General features: G+C 47.4%; 2 protein-coding genes across 5 annotated transcripts; one reads left to right on the top strand and one right to left on the bottom strand.

The window, feature by feature from the left end:
* Positions 1 to 1,535: 1,535 nt before the first annotated feature.
* CSTF1 (cleavage stimulation factor subunit 1) lies at positions 1,536 to 10,524 on the bottom strand. 2 transcript variants are annotated; one of them, XM_064674161.1, is made up of 7 exons: positions 10,039 to 10,524; positions 9,044 to 9,208; positions 8,425 to 8,620; positions 6,787 to 7,064; positions 5,357 to 5,554; positions 4,383 to 4,773; positions 1,536 to 3,045 (listed from the first exon to the last, which is right to left on the bottom strand). In XM_064674161.1, exons 1-7 carry the CDS (start codon positions 10,168 to 10,170, stop codon positions 2,786 to 2,788), a joined length of 1,620 nt encoding a protein of 539 aa, XP_064530231.1. In that variant the 5' UTR covers positions 10,171 to 10,524; the 3' UTR covers positions 1,536 to 2,785. The 2 variants fall into 2 exon arrangements, with proteins under 2 accessions (XP_064530231.1, XP_064530232.1); XM_064674162.1 differs by lacking the exons at positions 9,044 to 9,208; positions 10,039 to 10,524 and adding an exon at positions 8,765 to 8,894.
* Positions 10,495 to 17,332, top strand: AURKA (aurora kinase A). Of its 3 annotated transcripts, none has more exons than XM_064674165.1 (9): positions 10,495 to 10,627; positions 11,548 to 11,632; positions 12,649 to 12,931; positions 13,497 to 13,575; positions 14,254 to 14,445; positions 15,104 to 15,242; positions 15,618 to 15,766; positions 16,300 to 16,474; positions 16,991 to 17,332. In XM_064674165.1, exons 2-9 carry the CDS (start codon positions 11,579 to 11,581, stop codon positions 17,174 to 17,176), a joined length of 1,257 nt encoding a protein of 418 aa, XP_064530235.1. In that variant the 5' UTR covers positions 10,495 to 10,627; positions 11,548 to 11,578; the 3' UTR covers positions 17,177 to 17,332. The 3 variants fall into 3 exon arrangements, with proteins under 3 accessions (XP_064530235.1, XP_064530233.1, XP_064530234.1); XM_064674163.1 differs by lacking the exon at positions 10,495 to 10,627 and adding an exon at positions 10,882 to 11,105; XM_064674164.1 differs by lacking the exon at positions 10,495 to 10,627 and adding an exon at positions 10,882 to 11,039.
* Positions 17,333 to 17,631: the final 299 nt, after the last annotated feature.

Genomic DNA, 17,631 nt, shown 5'->3' on the forward strand with positions numbered 1-17,631 from the left:
GCACATCTGAAGGGTCCCCTACGGCCACACCGAGAATCTCCCAGCCTGAACCACAATTACCTTCACTACTTTTACTTCTTTGGTTTTTCCTGGGATTCAGTCTCACAGGGCAGCTCTGGTGGAAAAACAGCCTCTGTGTCCAGGAAGTGAGAAATGTTTATCCCAGAGCAGTATTTCCTCTCAAACAGAAAGTTTGATGCCTAACTCCAGAAGTGGTCTCTTAGGAAAGACCATCCCTTAGAGCCACATGCCAGTTCCTGACTGCCAAATCAGCATCCCAAGGAATGCTAGTGGCTGAAAGCTACAAAAAGAAATTATTTGTCTCCAGTTTTTTTTTGCTTTCACATTGGCACAGCTCACGTGTTATCTGTGGCATCACTTTGCTACATTTCCACAGGAGCTTATTCTGAGGAGAGGTGAAAGTAGGTTACACATCAGATGGATACAATGGACCTTTAGACAATGATGGAGACCTTCCTGACGTGGTAAATTCCAAGTATGACAGTGCTTCTCTGAGCAGAGCAGCTGGGATGTCTTTACCAAGAGGTACAGACTGTGAAACTCATGAAAGGCAACTGAAACTGTAATTATCAAATACAGCTTTGAGGGGTGAAGCTCCTCTGACTGCAGGAGGGAGCAGGAGCCCATGAGGAATGGTCACTCAAGGTACTTCCAGACTTCCACACTGGAAAGATCTTTTCAGCTTATGTTGGAAGGGACCTTAAAGCTCATCTCATTCCACCCCACTAGACCTGGTTGCTCCAAGTCCCATCCAACCTGAGCAAAGTTTCTTCCAGCCTTTATTCTACAAACGGAAACCCACCAAACCTCTGGCCTCAGGAAGAGGACCAGGATATGAAAAGCCAGCAGGGCACCCACGGCAGGATGGTTTTGTGTTAACAGAGTAATTTCTACACTGCAAGTTCAAGACCGCAGAATTAAGGAAGCTTGAGGTGAGAACTCATGTTAACACTGTTAACACCCACAGCAGTGCTTTAATACATGAACCACCACAGGAGTGTTCTGAAAGGTTGCAAACCCCAGTAACAAATGCATTAGTTACAGACAGCTGCTTTAACAGAATTTAAAAAGGTGACACTCCAAATGAAAATGCCACTGCTGTCTGTGGCAGAGCTGCTGTCACCCAGCACACACCACTCATCAATGGCTGTGTCAGGACTTCCCTTTTCCCTCCCCCAAGCTCTGCTTCTCCTTGTTTCTCCACCAAAAAAGCCACCAGAGCCACTATCTCCAGCCACCCATGTTTCTGAAGTTTCAGAAACTCAAAGGGAGGCAGAGGAGGAGCAAAGAGGATTCTTAAGCCCAGGAAATATTTTGCATAGCAGGAGCTTTTAAAGAGAACATTGAATTCCATTCTCTCTTTTAAAACCACCATCCCACTTTGTTAAATCTGTGGCTGTACCTGGTTCAGGTGTAACACAATGAATTCATAAAGCTTTAACAAATCCCTAAAGACCCAGCTTTCCATATTTGATCCATTTCTCCCTTGTTATACAGAAAACAAATACAATCTCTTCTTTATGTATCAAAAGGCAATTTTTATTTAAATACAGACAAAATCTGTACCCTCATCAGCCCTTGACAATTCTTCAGTGTAATGGGAAGTTAATCCAGCAGCAAGAACAATCTTACATTTAAAAATCCTCATGAAGGCAAGTGCTGAGCTTGGACCAAAGGAACCTCCCAGATGTGACACTCTAAAGCCCTGTACAGGGAGGCCTGAAAAAACATGTTTACAACTCTGCTCTGTGAAAATAAGTAGTGAATTTTCAAACTTACAGGAAGTTTTAAGCACAGTCTCTTAACGATCTGCACTGGGTTTTTAAGTAATTAAAAAAGAATGTCATTCAATGCTGTGTAACAGAGCATGAAAAATTCTCAGTAAAACGAAACAGTGACATTTCTGAGGTACATATACAAAAATTCATATGTACAAGTTTCTTGCTTTGAGAGAATACTAAAGGTCTCTAAGGCAAAATAATTCCCATTTTCATCTGCAGCAGCGCTGTCACATTTTAGTTGCAATGTGGATATTCCTTGAAAATATTATGAATTTATTATGAAGTCCCACTTGTTCAGATAAATTCAAAAGAAGATGAGATGGAGTCTTGAGGTTTAACACCAGAACTAGAAGACCATTTCTTGAACTTATCTAAACAATTTAAATTTGAATTTAAACAATTTAAGTTTGAATTCTTATGGCACAAGACAGCTCAGAACTGAAGGTCCACTTGGCCAATTCAAAAAAATAAAAAAAAAGATCCACCAAACCCCCAGACTAAAAGATACAAACCAGAGCTTTACAAAGGATGAATTGGGGCTGAAGGCAGTTTAAGGCTTCATTAAAGTATCTGCCAAGTTCTGCTGCTCCTTGTGTAATCCATTAACAGACTTCAGTGGGATTGCACAGACAAAACACGGAGCAGAAATGGCTCATTCTGCCCAGTTTGAGCAAGACACAGTCACATTATCTTTTTTGTGATTCAGAAAGGCAGGAGAAAAAGTTTAGCCCTTCCTGCCAGGATCATTTTATTCTCCACCCCTTCCCTTGAGTACTATTAGAGATGACTTACAAAAATTAAACCACACACACTAATGAAAAAATTAGTGTGAGGCAAAGAGTCTCAGTATTTTGTTGTTTTCCTGCCACGTTTGACAGAATTAAAAACCAGACATAGCACGGTTTTCACGCAGGCAGCTGCTGGCGGTACAATCAACACAAGGTGGTGTGTGAGTTGGATCATCCCTGTCTGTAAAGCTGTCCTTAGTCTGTTGTTGACCTCCTGTACCAAAACCTGGCCCTGTAGTCGTCACTGCAGGTCATGAAGCCGGGGTTGGTGGGGGAGTGGACGATGCAGCGGACGATGCTGTTGTGCCCAAGGGAGAGGAGGTTCCTCCGCTCAGCAGTTCTGGAATCCCAGCAGCAGAGACTTATGGTCCTTTCATCTGGGAGCAGCACATAATCTTCTGTGTGGTTGAAGACAGCTTGTGTCCTGTGTACTTGTCGGCCACTCAAACCAGCACCTGAATATACACAGCAAAATACTGTTAAGTTTCAGGAAGTTTCCAAAGATCTAAGAATAAACTTTTCATAAGTATCAATTCCTGCAGTCTATGAAGGAGTCGTATTTTCTCTGCTTTCCTACCACTTCCACCAATAATGAATATTCTTTTGTAGAATCATAAAGGTGGGAAAACATCGAGTCCAACCTGTGCCCAATCCCCACCTTGTCCCAGAGCACTGAGTGCCACTTCCAGTCATTCCTTGGACACCCCCAGGGATGGGGACCCCACCACCTCCTTGGCAGCCTGACCACCCTTTCCATGAAGAAATTCTTCCTGATGTCCATGCATAGATACGTAATATATTGCAAAATTCCTTAGAGGATGGAAGGAATACCTACTCCAGCTGTGCCCAACCCCTCGGTATGGGCACAATCATTAACCTTTAAAGAGCACTTTTACTTTATATTTTTGCATGAGGCTTTCAGCTGTAACCAAGTGGAAAGAGCAGACAGGAGAACACACAGATTCTCATGGTCACTGAGGACTTTTTAATGTATATATCATATGGCCTGTTGTATGAGCTTCCCTGGCCATACCTTCAATAAAACGTGTGTTTCCCATACAGACATTTACTATGCACTGCACACACTCGATCCTACACGTTTCTTGGGAAGGTGCTGCTCCCTGCTGGCTGGGAGCAGGAGAGAGCTGGAGTGCAAAAAGGGACCTACACAGCCCAAAAGCTGAGCCAACTTTCAGCATCCTCTTCTCTTTTATGCTATGGCTCCTGCTGCTGAAGCACTTAGTGCCTGACACCAAAGCCTCTCCCAGCACACAGCTCCTGCCACATGCAAAGCTCTACATCCTTCATCATTCCCTAATTCCTGCCGAGATCAAAGCATGGCACTGTTACCATGCTCCAAGGATTGCACACAACTGCATCCTTGGAAAAAAAATAAGCAAAAAAAGAAACAAACCAACTGCAGCCACATTTCAGACTATTGCCATGGCTACAGAGCTATTTTTTGCACCTGAGTTAATGGTTAAAACAACTGCCCTGAAGTAGGTTCAGTGCTTCTTTTTACTTTTCCCCAATTTAAGGATAACATCCTTCCAAAGCAAAGTGATGTCAGAAAAGTCTCCAAAATCTACTCAGACTAAATACATTTACACTGACACAGAAGGATCACAGCTTCTCTTATGGAATTAGTTTATCTGTTTTCAAAAATCTGGGGCAATTTATCCTCAAAGCAGCAGTCTCTCATTGCCTTTAATTGTTCTTTGACAGTATTTCCACCCCTGCCATGGGTTAATACCTGAAAAAGAAGGTGTTTGGGAGGTCACCTGCCACATACCTGTGTATTTGACCAGCGTCCTACCAGTGGATATCTCCCAGAGCTTAGCTACAGAGTCTTTTCCACTCGACAAGATATACTTGGAATTTTTGGAAAAAATAGCAGAGCAGACTTCGGCTCCATCGTGTGCCTTCTCAAAGGTGGTGATGCAGCGGTTGGAGACCCCATCCCAGAGTTTGATGCAGCCATCCTTGCTGCCTGTCACGTACATGTTGGCGCTGGCGTTGTAGTTGACGGAGCAAATGGCGTCCGTGTGCTGGTCCTGGGGGTTGCAGGACACGAAGCACTGGAAGGTGTTGATGTCGTACAGTCGTAACGTCGGGTGCTGGGTCCCAACCAGGATGAAATCTCCAGAGGGGTGGAAAGAAATGGAGCGCAACATCTCCGCTTCCTGTTTGCAAAAATGCACAAATGGGTAAGGAAGGACAAAACCTGCAATGGAAGGGTGAGTTCTGCTGGCACTGAAGTGCTAAAAAACTGCTTAAATGACCACTTAGCACAACGGGTTCTGGTTTTGCAAACTAGAAAATGCTTCCTAAATAGGATTTAATGGCAAATAGGATTAAAATGACAGGCTACCTGTAACTGTATCACAGTTCTTGTCCTAGAGCAGCCTGCAGTGCCTCCTCATTTTTGGGATATCACACAAAAGTGACAGGAGGCTCTGTCAGCTAGCCACACAGCCCCCAGCCCACCATCACCTAATCCCAAGCTCCCCCCCCAAAACTGATGATCTAACTGACTTCAAACTTAGGCATATTAGATTTAGTCTAGATGAACAAAAAGCTGATAGGCACTAGATTTACATATTGTGTCCATTATGCACCAACTCTTCACCATAATGCCTGCAAATGTTATACCTGTGTCCTCCTACATCCCTAATCCCTGATTAACTCAGGCACAACTCAACTCACTGATACCTCAGCAATTAAACATTCCAGCTTTGGCTGCTCTGAACTGGTACTGTATCTAACCTGTATATATTTGAAGGCTCTTTTGGCAGAAGGCTTTGAATAATCAAACAATTTAAGTGTGTAGTCCCTTGAACCAGATGCCAGGATCTGTTCTGTTGGATGGAAAGCTAAACATGTCACTTCATCCACGTGATCATACAGAGTCCGGATAACAGGGTGGTTTTCCATGTTTTGCTGTGCTGTCTCATTCATCATGACCTACAGGGAACATTCAGCAAAGTTATTGTTAGAAACCAGAATGTTTTTGACAAGAAAAGTAGGTTCTAGGCTTGCCAAATAGCAGCTCCTTTCCAACATAACCAGGCACACAATCTTTTTTCTTCATTGTTTTGATGCCTTAGAATTTTTAAGATTTTTGGCAAATATGGATTTTTAGTATGGCTGTAAAGTTTCTCGCACTTCAGAATAGCAGTTGACAGTTACCAAAACTGTTCTCGTGCTTCATATTGAATTTTCTAAAGTCTTTTAGCTTGTTTAATGTTCTTCTAAAAGAAAGAGACTTCAGCAAGGACATTCCATTGGGACATGCACCTGGACTAGAATAATAAGATACGTGGTAGACAAAACAAGATATAAGGACCCTTGGAGGGGCTCCAGTGGGGCAGTTCTGAGGGTGGCAGCAGGGCAAAAGGACTGCAGGTACCCACTAGACATGATAATTAGTTAAAGATATAAAAGTGTAAGAATTCTGTATGTAGGTGTGTGCCTATGTATTGTGTGCACCTGAAGGCCTTCATGAAAGAGCTGCTCTCTATCTCATTTATACTGATATTGTTTGGAGTATTTTTTCTTCCATTTCAGGCATCAGTTTGAAGGCCTTTTATATACTGTCAACAAACTAAATCCCTGTATCTTTACAAAGGTCAAACAACTTGCTCAAGGACAAACTAGTTTCAGTAGTAGAGAACTGGTGAAAGAAAACAACACCTTCATAAACAGCCCAAAGCAAAACACTGCACTGCTATAAGAACTGAGGGAAGCTGCACCAGAATTGCAGCTTTTTGCTGAGAATTTAGTGTGCACTCTGTGCAAAAAAGCCCACTTTGAAATGCCACCTGATAACTGCCTTGGAAAAAGATAAAGCAAATCAGTATGTATTGTATGAAACAGTTTTGAAACACCCAGTGAAACACATTGCCATGGGGGGCTGCAGAGGCCAAAAGTGCAAGTGGGTTCAAGGTGAACTGTGTTCAGACAATACAGCAAAGACCAGCAACCAGAGGAAGCAATTCCTGGCTCAATTCTCTCTCTGCTGCCAGGAGCGACACAGGTGTCCTTGCCCTAGTTCTTCCTTTTCTTCCAAGGTGTATGAGCCATTGTTGGTGCAGGAAATACATTGAGACAGGTATTTAGTCCCACTCACAGAGGCAGCCACACGATACAGACATGGCAAGGACACAACTCCCAAGGGGTTACAATTCCCAAGTTACCTCAATGGGCATGGCACTCTTGGCCAACATCCTCTCTGTATCCAGGATTTTGATGGAGGCATCAGCAGAGCCCGTGGCTATTAACTGTCCATCTCTGCTGTAGGTGGCCACACGACAGGGCCCTTTGTGAGATGTGACGTAGCAGGTCTCGTACTCTGAGGCCTCAGGAGACATGGTCTGCACGTCTGCATCGAATTCCAGGTCAATTCCCGTGCCCGGAGCCACCGTATCCGACCGGCCAATTGCGTATTGGACAGCGCTGTCGTCGTTCTCCATGCCTGGAATGAGAGAAGGGGGGACACTTAACCAGGGAAACCTTCTCCTCAGACAGAGGACAGACCCTGCCATGGCTCCAGGGCAGGTTTCGGGAAAGGGAACCCCGAGGGGCAAGGCTGAGCTGGCAGAGCAGGTTTGGTCACACAGCAGCACTTGTGGTGAGCAATGAATGAGGTGCTTGGGCTGCACCAGAGCAGGCACAGCTCAAACTAACTGTGGAAATACAACCAGTGAATATTGTAGTGTTCAGTGCTGGTAAATGCACTGAGAATCAGCTACTGGCCATGGACAGGCCTCTGCTCAGCTTTTCACAGGGGGTGAAACAAACCCCAACACTATTACATGAGTTTTAAAGTAAAAAAATGAAGCATTCGCTGATTCTTTTCTTATTTTATTGCACTCAAGAACAAAGCCTACTCCACAAACAACTATGCCTGTATTGCAAGGCAAAAATTTTACTGTTCTGCACACCCAATTTATAGATTTTTATTTCTGGGATGCACTTGCAGAACAGAGAGTTCAGCACTGACAATCACAACAGGGCAGACACAAGAGTTTTCAGCCCTGTGCCCAGTGGTGATCATCAAATGATCAAATGCAGTAGAACAGATTTTTGCTGCTTTCATCTGCAAATTTCAAGTCTCTCATTCATATTTCAAACAGACATGAGGTCTCACGTATTTATACTCTTGGAACTCAACCAGTTCAGGCAGCAAAACCAGCTGAGTTACAGACAAGACATGATGTCATGGCCAGAGCTCTTCCAGGACTTGTCAGCTCGTTCCAAGAGCAGCTCAGGTGTTTTCCCTACACACTGAGGCCCTTCCAGAGAGAAGGTATGGGGAGAAGACACACGACACCTCTGCTGAGACCTCAGACTGGGAAGATTTCCTGAAGACTGATACATAAAAGCCAGCAAAGATTGCCAATGGAATGACTTGCTCCCTTTCCAGCACTGCCAGGCAGAACCACATAGAAACTATTTCTAAAGTTGGCAGAACTGTGAGGGTGGAGTTTTCTCTCACATCTGTGGACTCAGTGATCCTCTTCACTGAGGTGTTTTTAGAAAGCTGCCACTCACCCAGGACCTAGGGCAAGTGTTCTTATATGGTACAGGAGTTCAGACAAACAGATCTGGACAACACTCAGAGATCTGTGTTGCTCTTAACGCTCACTAAAGGATAACAAAGGAATGCCCTCCAAAAAACACCACAGAGGCAAAGGCTGTACCCAAATATGAAGTGTGGTGCTATTACCAGACACAACCTTTGCATCAAAGATGTGTTTCCAGTGACACCAACCTCTTCATTCACTGGGGATTTAGAAACTAGACTTTTATGTCAGCTTTTGGTTGTGGCTTACCTAACTTAATTAGGTGCAGCAGTTGTTCAGATGGAGCACAGACAGACTGAGGTTTGATCTCATTTATCAAGCCATTGGCAATGTTGATGTATCCATCATAGAGCAGCTGACTAATGATCAGTTTGTAAAGTTGCTGACGGTCTTTCAAACTGACTTTTGTCCTATACATTGTGAGCAAGGACTGCCTTGGAGGGGCCTGAAACGGAGAAGAAAAATCACATACAAGAGAGTTGCATGAAACCACAACAACCTTCCAAGAAATTTCAGTGCAGGCACCAAATATTGCCGTGTTTTAGGTGAGAATCAGAGACAGAAAGGGGAGAGAAAGGGGAGGAAAAACCTGTTTCACTTGTCTGCAGCGGAAATGAGAATCTGACCCATAACCGGGCCCGGCACTGCACGAAGCAGCCCCGGAGCCCGCAGTGTTACCGAGGGACAGTGCTGGTGCTCCCGGCGGGCCCGCGCTCCGATGGATGGATGCACGGGGCGCACAGGGCAGCACCGCGCCGGCCCCGCCGTCCTCCCCCCGCGGTCCCCGCGCCCTGCCCGCCCCCCCGTGGTCCCGGGCGGTGCCGGGTTGCCGTGCCGGCGGCCCCGAGCCCCGCGGTCCCGTACGTACCGACCCTTCCTTCTGCCGCCCGCGCTCTGCCCCTAAGATGGCGGCGGGAGCGCGGAGCGCATCGAGCGGCGGCGGCGGCGGCAGCGGCGGGGGCGGCCGGGCCCGCAGGACGCTCCTCCGCGAAGGCGGCTGCATCGAGCGCCCGCACATCGATGGGAGGCGGCTCTTGAGGGGGGGCGACAGAACGGGGCGGCGTCACGTGACCGGGCACCGCGTGGGTCACGTGACGCGGGAGGAGGAGGCCCCAGGGGGGAGCCCGGGGGACCCTCTGCCCGTTCCAGGGATCCCGGGGGACCCTCTGCCCACTCCCTCTTCCGGGGGTCCCCAAGGTCCCATTCCCCATACCAGGAATCCTGGGTGTCCCTCTCCCCATTCCCCCCAGCAGGGATCCCCCGGGGTCCCTCTCCCCGTTCCCCCTTCCGGGGATCCAGAAGTCCCTCTCCCCATCCCCCCAACCAGGGGTCCCGAGGGTCCCTTTTCCCGTTCCCCCTGCCAGGGGTCCTTCTTCCCATTTCCCCTTCCGGAGAGCCAGAGGTTCCTCTCCCCATTCCCATTCCCCTTTCCGGGATTCCCGGAGGTCCTTCTTCCTATTCCCCTTTCCGGGGATCACGATGGTCCCTCTCCCCATTCCCACTCCCACTCCCCCTCCAAGGGGTCCCGAGGGTCCCTCTCCCCATTCCCCCTTCCAGGGATCCCGGTGGTCCCCATTCCCCGTTCCAGATCCAGCGGGCCCTCGCTCCGTGCGGGCTGCGGGGCGGGCTCAGCGCGGGCCGTCCCCGCGCAGGACGCAGGTTGGGGGGGAGGCCCGGGGGGTTCTTTTGTGTCGCAGCCGCGAAGCTCCGAAGCGGCGCTTCCAGCAGAGCGGGATCCCCCCCCGGGGCCGTGCCGGGGCTGGGCGATAAGTTGCCGGGCGCTGCAGGCCGGGCCGGCCCCACCGGCGGCGCCTCGCCCCGCCCGTGCCCAGCACAGCCCGACCCCTCCCCGGTCCTACTCACGTCAGCCTCGAGGAAGGGCAGGCGGAGCGGGCGCGGGTCGAGCAGCGGCGCCGCCATGGGCGCTGCCATGGCCCCCATGCCCCGGGGCAGCTGTCGTCTGTCACACGCTGCGGCCACTCGGCGGCCCGACATCTTCTTCTTCCCTATCCTGACCCGCTTTGCAAACACCCACACACAACAACCAGGGGCTCTCTCCCTTCGCTCTTGTTTTCAGCACCGCGGGCGCAGCGGAAAGTTGCCTTCGGTCGCGGTTCTTCGCTGGATGGAGTTTTTCCTCCCCTGGGCGGCCGCGGAGCCTCACGGGGGCCCCGGGGCAGCACCGGCACTGCCTCACAGCTCACGGGCCGCACTCGCTGTCCCGGCTCTGGCCGGGTCCGGGAGTGCCACACGCGGGGTCCGCGCGTCCCTCGGGCCGCTGCCTTCGCGCTGTAACGCCCGCGGCACGTGGCGCTGCCCGCGCTGCCGGGACGGGTCGGGAACGCTCCGGGGACGCTCCGGGAGAGGCTCCGGCCCTGCTCGGCCCGTCCGCGGGATCACCCACACAATGGCCCCGGCGGCGCTGGGCCCCGCGCGCGGCGGTGCGCGGAGGGTGCGGAGTGGGCGCGGGGGGCGCGCGCGTGTGCCGGAGGGGGCGGCGGGACTGACCTGGCGGCGCGGCGGGGGCGCGGGGCGGGCGCGGCGGCGGCCACAGGTGCGAGCGCGGCGGGCGGGGCGCGGGCGCGTTACGCACTTTGCGCAGCGGCAGCGGCGGAAGCGGCCGGCGGGAAGTGCGCGGGCGGCGCGCGCCGCGGGGCGCGGGCGCTACGCAAAGTGCGTAACGCGGGAGCGGCGCGGCCACCGACACGGCGCGGGCAGGGCAGGGCACCGCGCATGCGCCCCGCGAAGGGGGCGGGCACGGCGGGACAGCCAATGGGAGGGCGGGGCCGCCTCGCGGGGGGAGCCAATCAGGGAGCGCGGGCGGTGGCAGGGCGGCCAATGGCGGACGGCCGGGGTTTAAAGGGGTATTTAAGGCGCGGCGGTTTGAATTCAAACAGACGCGCAGCAGCCTTTGAGGCGGCTGGACTGGGGTGAGAATAGGGATACTGGGAAGGATGGAGAGGGTCCCGAGGCTTTGTAGGAGTGTATCTGTTCGCTGGGGGCGTCCCTGCGGCTTTGGGGGGGGTCCCTACCTGCCGGAGGGTCCCTGTGGTGCTGAGGGGTGGTCCCTGCCCGCAGAGGGGTCTTTGTCCTTCTGTAAGGGGACCCTGTGATTTTGGGGGGTGGGTTTCCCGCCCGCCGAGGAATCCCTGTGGTTGTGGGGATGTCCTCTGCCCGCCGGGAGGGTCCCTGCGGTTCTAGAGGGTGTCCCTGCCCGCCGAGGGGTCCCTATGGCTTTGTGGGGGTGTCCCTGCCCACCGGGGGGACTGCCCCGGCCGGCGTTCAGTGGCGGTGGAAGGGGGGTGTTGATAAGAGCCCCGAGAGCTCGCGTGTTCTTTGAGCTGACCCCTTTTCCCCACCGTCTCCTCCCAGGCCGAGCCGGGTGTCACTCTCCTGGGGCGCTATGGACAGGAACAAGAAGGAGAACTACGCCACCTACCCCGGCCGCGCTGCCAAGGTAAATGTCCGAATTACAAGGGTTTTATATTAGTTCTCCTGAGCCGTTTCTTATGCTGGATCGCTGGTCTTGCTACGTGAATTCTTGTGAGATTGCCATGAAGATTCTGTGGGTCTGTCTGGTTGGGTTTGGGGTTGGCAGTTTTTGCTTTATTTTTTAGTGGGGGCGTTGGTAGGGTGTATTTTTCCCCGGAACTAGAGGTTTCAAACTCCGTGGTAGTGTTATCCTTCTGTAGCTTTCTCTTGGAGACAACAGTGCCCAGAGCTTACTTTTTTTTTTATTGTTGCTAATATTAGCGTGACTTACTTGATTTGGGAAATCCTCCGTACACTGTAAGTACTTTAAGATCTCTTAGAGAGAGAGTAAGTGTGTGTAATCAACTTATTCCAGATAGTTTCCAAAATCAAGCACTGTGTCAATGTTGCTGTTAACACACGCGTGCAGCAGTGCTCAAGATCACCCTGATTACATATATTTTCTATTTAGAAACACAAGCATTTTCTCACTTCTTTAACTTAATACCAAATAGTCCTGGTAAGATTTTGGATTAGCATAAACAAAGCTTCCTTTTAATGAATCTGTCAATGCGTTATTTTTAGTGAACTGAACCAGAAATAATATCTAGGGGGAGAAAAAAGTACAAACTGTTGCATAAGTACAATTAGAGGGTCAAAAATGTAGGAATGCTGATCATTAGCATTTGAACTTAACTGTAGCCAAAGGACTCTAAAATGACTAAGATTTTCTTAAATATAAATTAACTTTTCTCACTGGAAACAAAAGATTGAAGGTATAAAAGCAGGTGAACCTTCTGAATTTGCTTTGTTCTGCTGACTTCCTCTTGCAGTGCAAGATAGATTAGGATGGACAGTACTAAGGGCAGCAATGACTCAAAGCTGGGTATGTGTTTGTAGCGAGCATCTGCTGTCTTAATACCTTTGGCTGATGTTCTTCAGATGTGGAAAAGTTCTGCTATGAATTTTTCTACAATTAACATAAATCTTTCCTTTTTGCAGGTTGCTAATCCCCTTGGGGATGGCCCCAGACGTGTCCCTGTGTCTCAGCATACTGCCCAGAGCCGGTTACCGAGCAGTGGAGCTCAAGCACAACGTGTCCTGTGTCCTGCAAACCTTCCCCAGCGAGTTCCTGTGCAATCCCAAAAACCTGTGCTGTCAACCCAAAGACTGTGCCAAAACCCGACAGCACAGCAGCTCCGACCCAAACAGCCCGTCCAGGCCACTGTGAAGCCTCGGTTTCCAAGCAGGAACAGCGAGAAACCCCAACAGGCTCCAGAACCTGGTAATTCTGAGGATGATGTGCCTGTGGTCACACAGCTGTGACACTGGGGATACTCCTGTGGACCAGAGTGGAGTGCAGGGAACCTAAAGCTGCTGCTAATCTGGGAACAGCCCTGTAGAGAAGTTCTTTGTTGTGCCCCAAAACAGAAGAGCAGCACGTGCTTCACCTTAGATGTTAATGCACTGTCCTTGTAAACTTATCTTCGAACTGACCATTTAGAGCCAAAATGTGTGTTAGAAGCTTCCAGGTGCTCACTGGCCAGCTGTGAGTTAATGTAATTGGCACTCAGATATCACAGGTTTTTGAGGATTGATGTTAATCTTTTACACACAAGAATATACTTTGCGGGTAGGGGGAACCTCATGGGGTTCATTTTTTAAGAAAGCTGTTAAAATTACATTTTGCTAGCCCTCTTTCCTTCCCAGCAGTCAGCTATGCCAGGTTGCTTAAAGTGTCATAGAATGTATTCTAAGAATGTCTTCAGATAGTGCACAAAGGTTAGATTTGTTCCTGTGTGAGTGTTTGTAGGTCTGGTTCATAAACTGATTTACTTCTCTGTTCACAGCAAAAAATCCTGAAGCAGAAAGTGCCTCTAAACAGAAAACTGAAGAGACTGCCAAAAAGAAAAGTGAAGAGACTAAAAAGTAAGTTTTATACCTAAATTCTAGATAAGTGAGGCCTGTTGGATTAGGCTTGTTTTTAACTTTTAGAACTTCATGCTACAGTTAAACTGAAGGCTACTTGAGCCCCTTAGTTGTGGAGACTGATGATCCCTACACTTTGCAGTGACAACATGTGAAACACTAGGAAATCTTCCTTTGAACTGAGAATTCTCAGGAACAAGGACTTGCTGTAAACTAAACAAAACTTTATGCTAAATAAAGCTCTTCCCATGAGAGAACACTGAAAGCTGCTGCTCCAAGATGTACTCTTGAAAACAAAGCCTCCTTCATCTGGGCAAGAAGCTGGAGTCTCATTCAGGATGAAGTTGGATTTGTTTGTGGCTGCCTCAGATAGTTCTGACATGCACTGCTGATGTGTTTGTGTTAAATGTATCCAAAGGAGCCAGTCTTGATTTTGTAGTAGTGTGGTTGGTGTTAGTCTCCATTTATTATCAAGGTTAGTCTGCATAAATTTTAGGAAGGAATAAAACAGCTTTCAGAACTTCCTTTTGGAAAGTCTCATTGCATACTTTTAGTCTTCTGGTGTTCTCTTCAAGACTAAAATCACTAAGAATCTATTGAACAGGAGCATTAAAAGTGACTGTAAATTTAGGAGGCAAAGCCCAAAAAAGAATCTAGCTTTTAACTTTCCTCTTGCAGAAGACAATGGTCCCTTGAAGATTTTGAAATTGGTCATCCTTTGGGAAAAGGAAAATTTGGCAACGTTTACCTGGCACGTGAAAAACAGAGTAAATTTATTCTTGCACTGAAAGTGCTCTTTAAAACACAACTTGAAGAAGCCGGTGTAGAACATCAACTAAGAAGAGAAGTTGAAATACAGTCCCATCTTAGGTAAAGTTTAGTGACTAATTACTCTGCTTTGTTTGCATTCAAATAAATAAAGTAACTTGGATTATGATAAGGTTTCTTTATGATAAGATTTCTTCTTTTTTGAAAGAAAAGAGAAGTTTCTTTTTAAACATATGACAACCTGGTATTCCTAGTCAGGATTTTTGCCTTTCTGCACCACAATTTACCTTTGTCTACCTTGCAATGAAGTGACTTCTAGTAATAAATCTTCCTATTACAAAAATGCTGCTTGGATTTATGTGGCTGCGATTTCTCGAGTCTGAGCTTGTTTCTGGTGTTCTGCTTCCTGGAAAATAGGAAGAAATTGAGTTTTCACAGAAAATACTTAAGCTTCAATTCCCAAACCTATAGGAATTGACACCTTCAGTGGTAATTAGTCTTCCAGCTGCTGTAGAAAATTATGTTCAGAAGACAAGAATTAGCCAAACTCTTGGCTGGTTGCTTCCAGTAGGGACTCTAAGCTGCTGCTTTGGTGAACACCATCTCTCTGCTATGAAGCTCTTTTTGATTTGTTGTGAGCTGAAGGAACACTTATGAGATGAAGTTCCCATGCTGGTCTTGAAATGGGAGAGGCAGGAAAGGGAAATTAAAGGTTTTGGACAAATACCTTGTTCAGAATAACACTTAAATCTTTTTGCAGGCACCCCAACATTCTCAGATTATATGGCTACTTCCATGATGCCAGCAGAGTCTACCTGATCCTAGAGCATGCACCTCGTGGAGAAGTCTACAAAGAACTTCAGAAGCTCACGAAGTTTGATGAACAAAGAACTGCTACAGTAGGTTGTTCCAGCTTCCTATACATCACTTCTAGTAGCTGGAATATCTGCAGGATAAAGCCAGCTCTTCACATAAAGTTCTGTATTCTGCTATGACACTGAGATTCCTTGAATGCTGGTTTGCATATGGGCTTGTAACAGGGAATAAGTTGGGAACACAGTTACATTAGTGCTGTGTAATAATGTATGTTCACAACTGCTTGATTTTGCAAGTGCTTGGTCACTTCAGGCATAGCCTGTATTGCCAGATTTCAAGGGTTTAAGGAATAATTCCTTTAACTTAACACGACTAATTATGCCTAGAAAAAGCTGTACTGCAGCCAGATAAACTCTAGTGACAATGTCTTTATTAAAGATTGTTCTCTCTCAACACAGTACATCACCGAACTAGCAGATGCCCTCTCATACTGTCACTCGAAGAGCGTCATTCACCGAGACATAAAGCCAGAAAACCTACTGCTTGGCTCAAATGGAGAGTTAAAAATTGCTGACTTTGGATGGTCAGTGCATGCTCCATCTTCTAGGTGAGAATTCAATGTAGTGAAATCTTTCTCTAGTGAAAATAGCAGGCTTTTTGTCACACAGTTGTGGAATGGAGATGAACTGCTTAAAATACTGGGAAAAAGTGCTACCACAACAAAGGTCTTAATAGTGAACTGGTGTAGCACAGGAGTGTTGTTATCCTGTTTTTTCAACAGTTCAAACCTTGCTGACCCTGAAAGAGGGTTTGGTGTAGGGTTACAGTGGTCTCTGAGATGACAGACCAACACTGGCAATATGGTTATTTCCTACTGAGTGTGAAATTGCACCTAAAAAAGGAGGACTGTATTTGTTCTCGCAGGTGAGGTGAAAAAAGGAGAGGAAAGTGATTGCAGGGACTGAGATAGAAGGAGAAAATGTACTGCTGGCAGTTCTTTGCCAGATATTCTGGTGGTGCTGAGCCCATTCAGGTGGACTATACTGAGGTACTGATGATGGTCAGCATTAGTTTTTATCTGGCTCTGGAAATAGATCCTATAATTGCCATAATCAGTGATTAACTTGGACTTTCCTGCAGGAGGACAACTCTCTGTGGAACACTCGATTACCTGCCTCCTGAAATGATTGAGGGAAGAACACATGATGAAAAGGTGGATATTTGGAGCCTGGGAGTTCTGTGCTATGAATTCCTTGTAGGGAAACCACCATTTGAAGCAAAAACGTATCAGGAAACCTACAGAGCTATTTCTAGGGTAAGTGCCAGTGCTTATTTGGACAAGTTGCCTTTCAGCTCTAGAAATTTTGAATGACTGATGTATTTTCACTAGAACTGTAGCATGACATAATGATCTGTGTAAAACTGTATCCCCAAAACTGTCTTCAGTCATTCAGTGCAATGACTATAAAGAGACTTCAAGATACCTTGTCTTGCTTCCTTGGTTCTACCCTGTTTCTGCCTACATCTGAATTTCTGTGTTTCATAAAGCAACTCACCTTCTAACAGCTTTTCTAATTGATAATAACACCTTGAATGTTAAATATTCATTTTAAAAATACATAGTTTTTCCTGTTGCATACCCGAGAAAGGTTTCAGCAAACTAGTTTTGTTTGAAGCAGGCTGAAAATATACACAACTATACAAATACTTCTACAAGCAGTGAGAGCCTTGTTCAGGATTATGATGAAATTATTTGATCTCATCTTTGGTTCTGTAGTTTGGTTATTGCCAAAGAACTTTTCCCTCATCTTTAGTGTCCTTTTTTTCTTAGGTGGAGTTCAAGTTTCCTCCATTTGTAACAGAAGGCGCGAGGGATTTAATTTCCAAGCTTCTGAAGCACAACCCACTCCATCGACTGCCCCTGAAGGATGTTCTTCTCCATCCCTGGATCACAGCAAACTCTACAAAGATGCCCAACAGCAGAAAGAGTGATGTTGCTGCCCCATCCAAAACGTAGTTTTAGGAGGACCTCATGGGATCAACAAGAGGAGTCTTGTACTGTGACTACTGTAATGCTTACAAATAGGAAAAGCAGGTCTTGGAATCTAATGGCAATTGGAATCCTTGTTGTTGTCTTACACTCTAATTGCAACATAAAGTTCTTTGACTTCCAGCTGGAGGTTGTGGAATATTTAATATACTTGATATCCAGGTACTTGTGGGCCAGGTTTGATGTAAGTGTTAAGCTGTTCAAGGCTCTTGTGGTCAGTGCTGGTTTGTTGTTCCAACCAGAGGAAGTTGTTGCTTTGGCTCATTGAACAGTGCAATATCCTGGAGGAACCTGCTCCTTGCTTCCTGGGCTGCTAAGGGTGTCTTAACTGTGGTGTAACCTGAGACTGAGAGAGTTGAATGCATTTCTCAAGTGTTTTAAAAATGATGTGTCAGTTAATTTTTTGTCTCTAGTTTGTTTTA

This window comes from Pseudopipra pipra, chromosome 17, assembly GCF_036250125.1.
Source record: "Pseudopipra pipra isolate bDixPip1 chromosome 17, bDixPip1.hap1, whole genome shotgun sequence".
Lineage (NCBI taxonomy): Eukaryota > Metazoa > Chordata > Aves > Passeriformes > Pipridae > Pseudopipra > Pseudopipra pipra.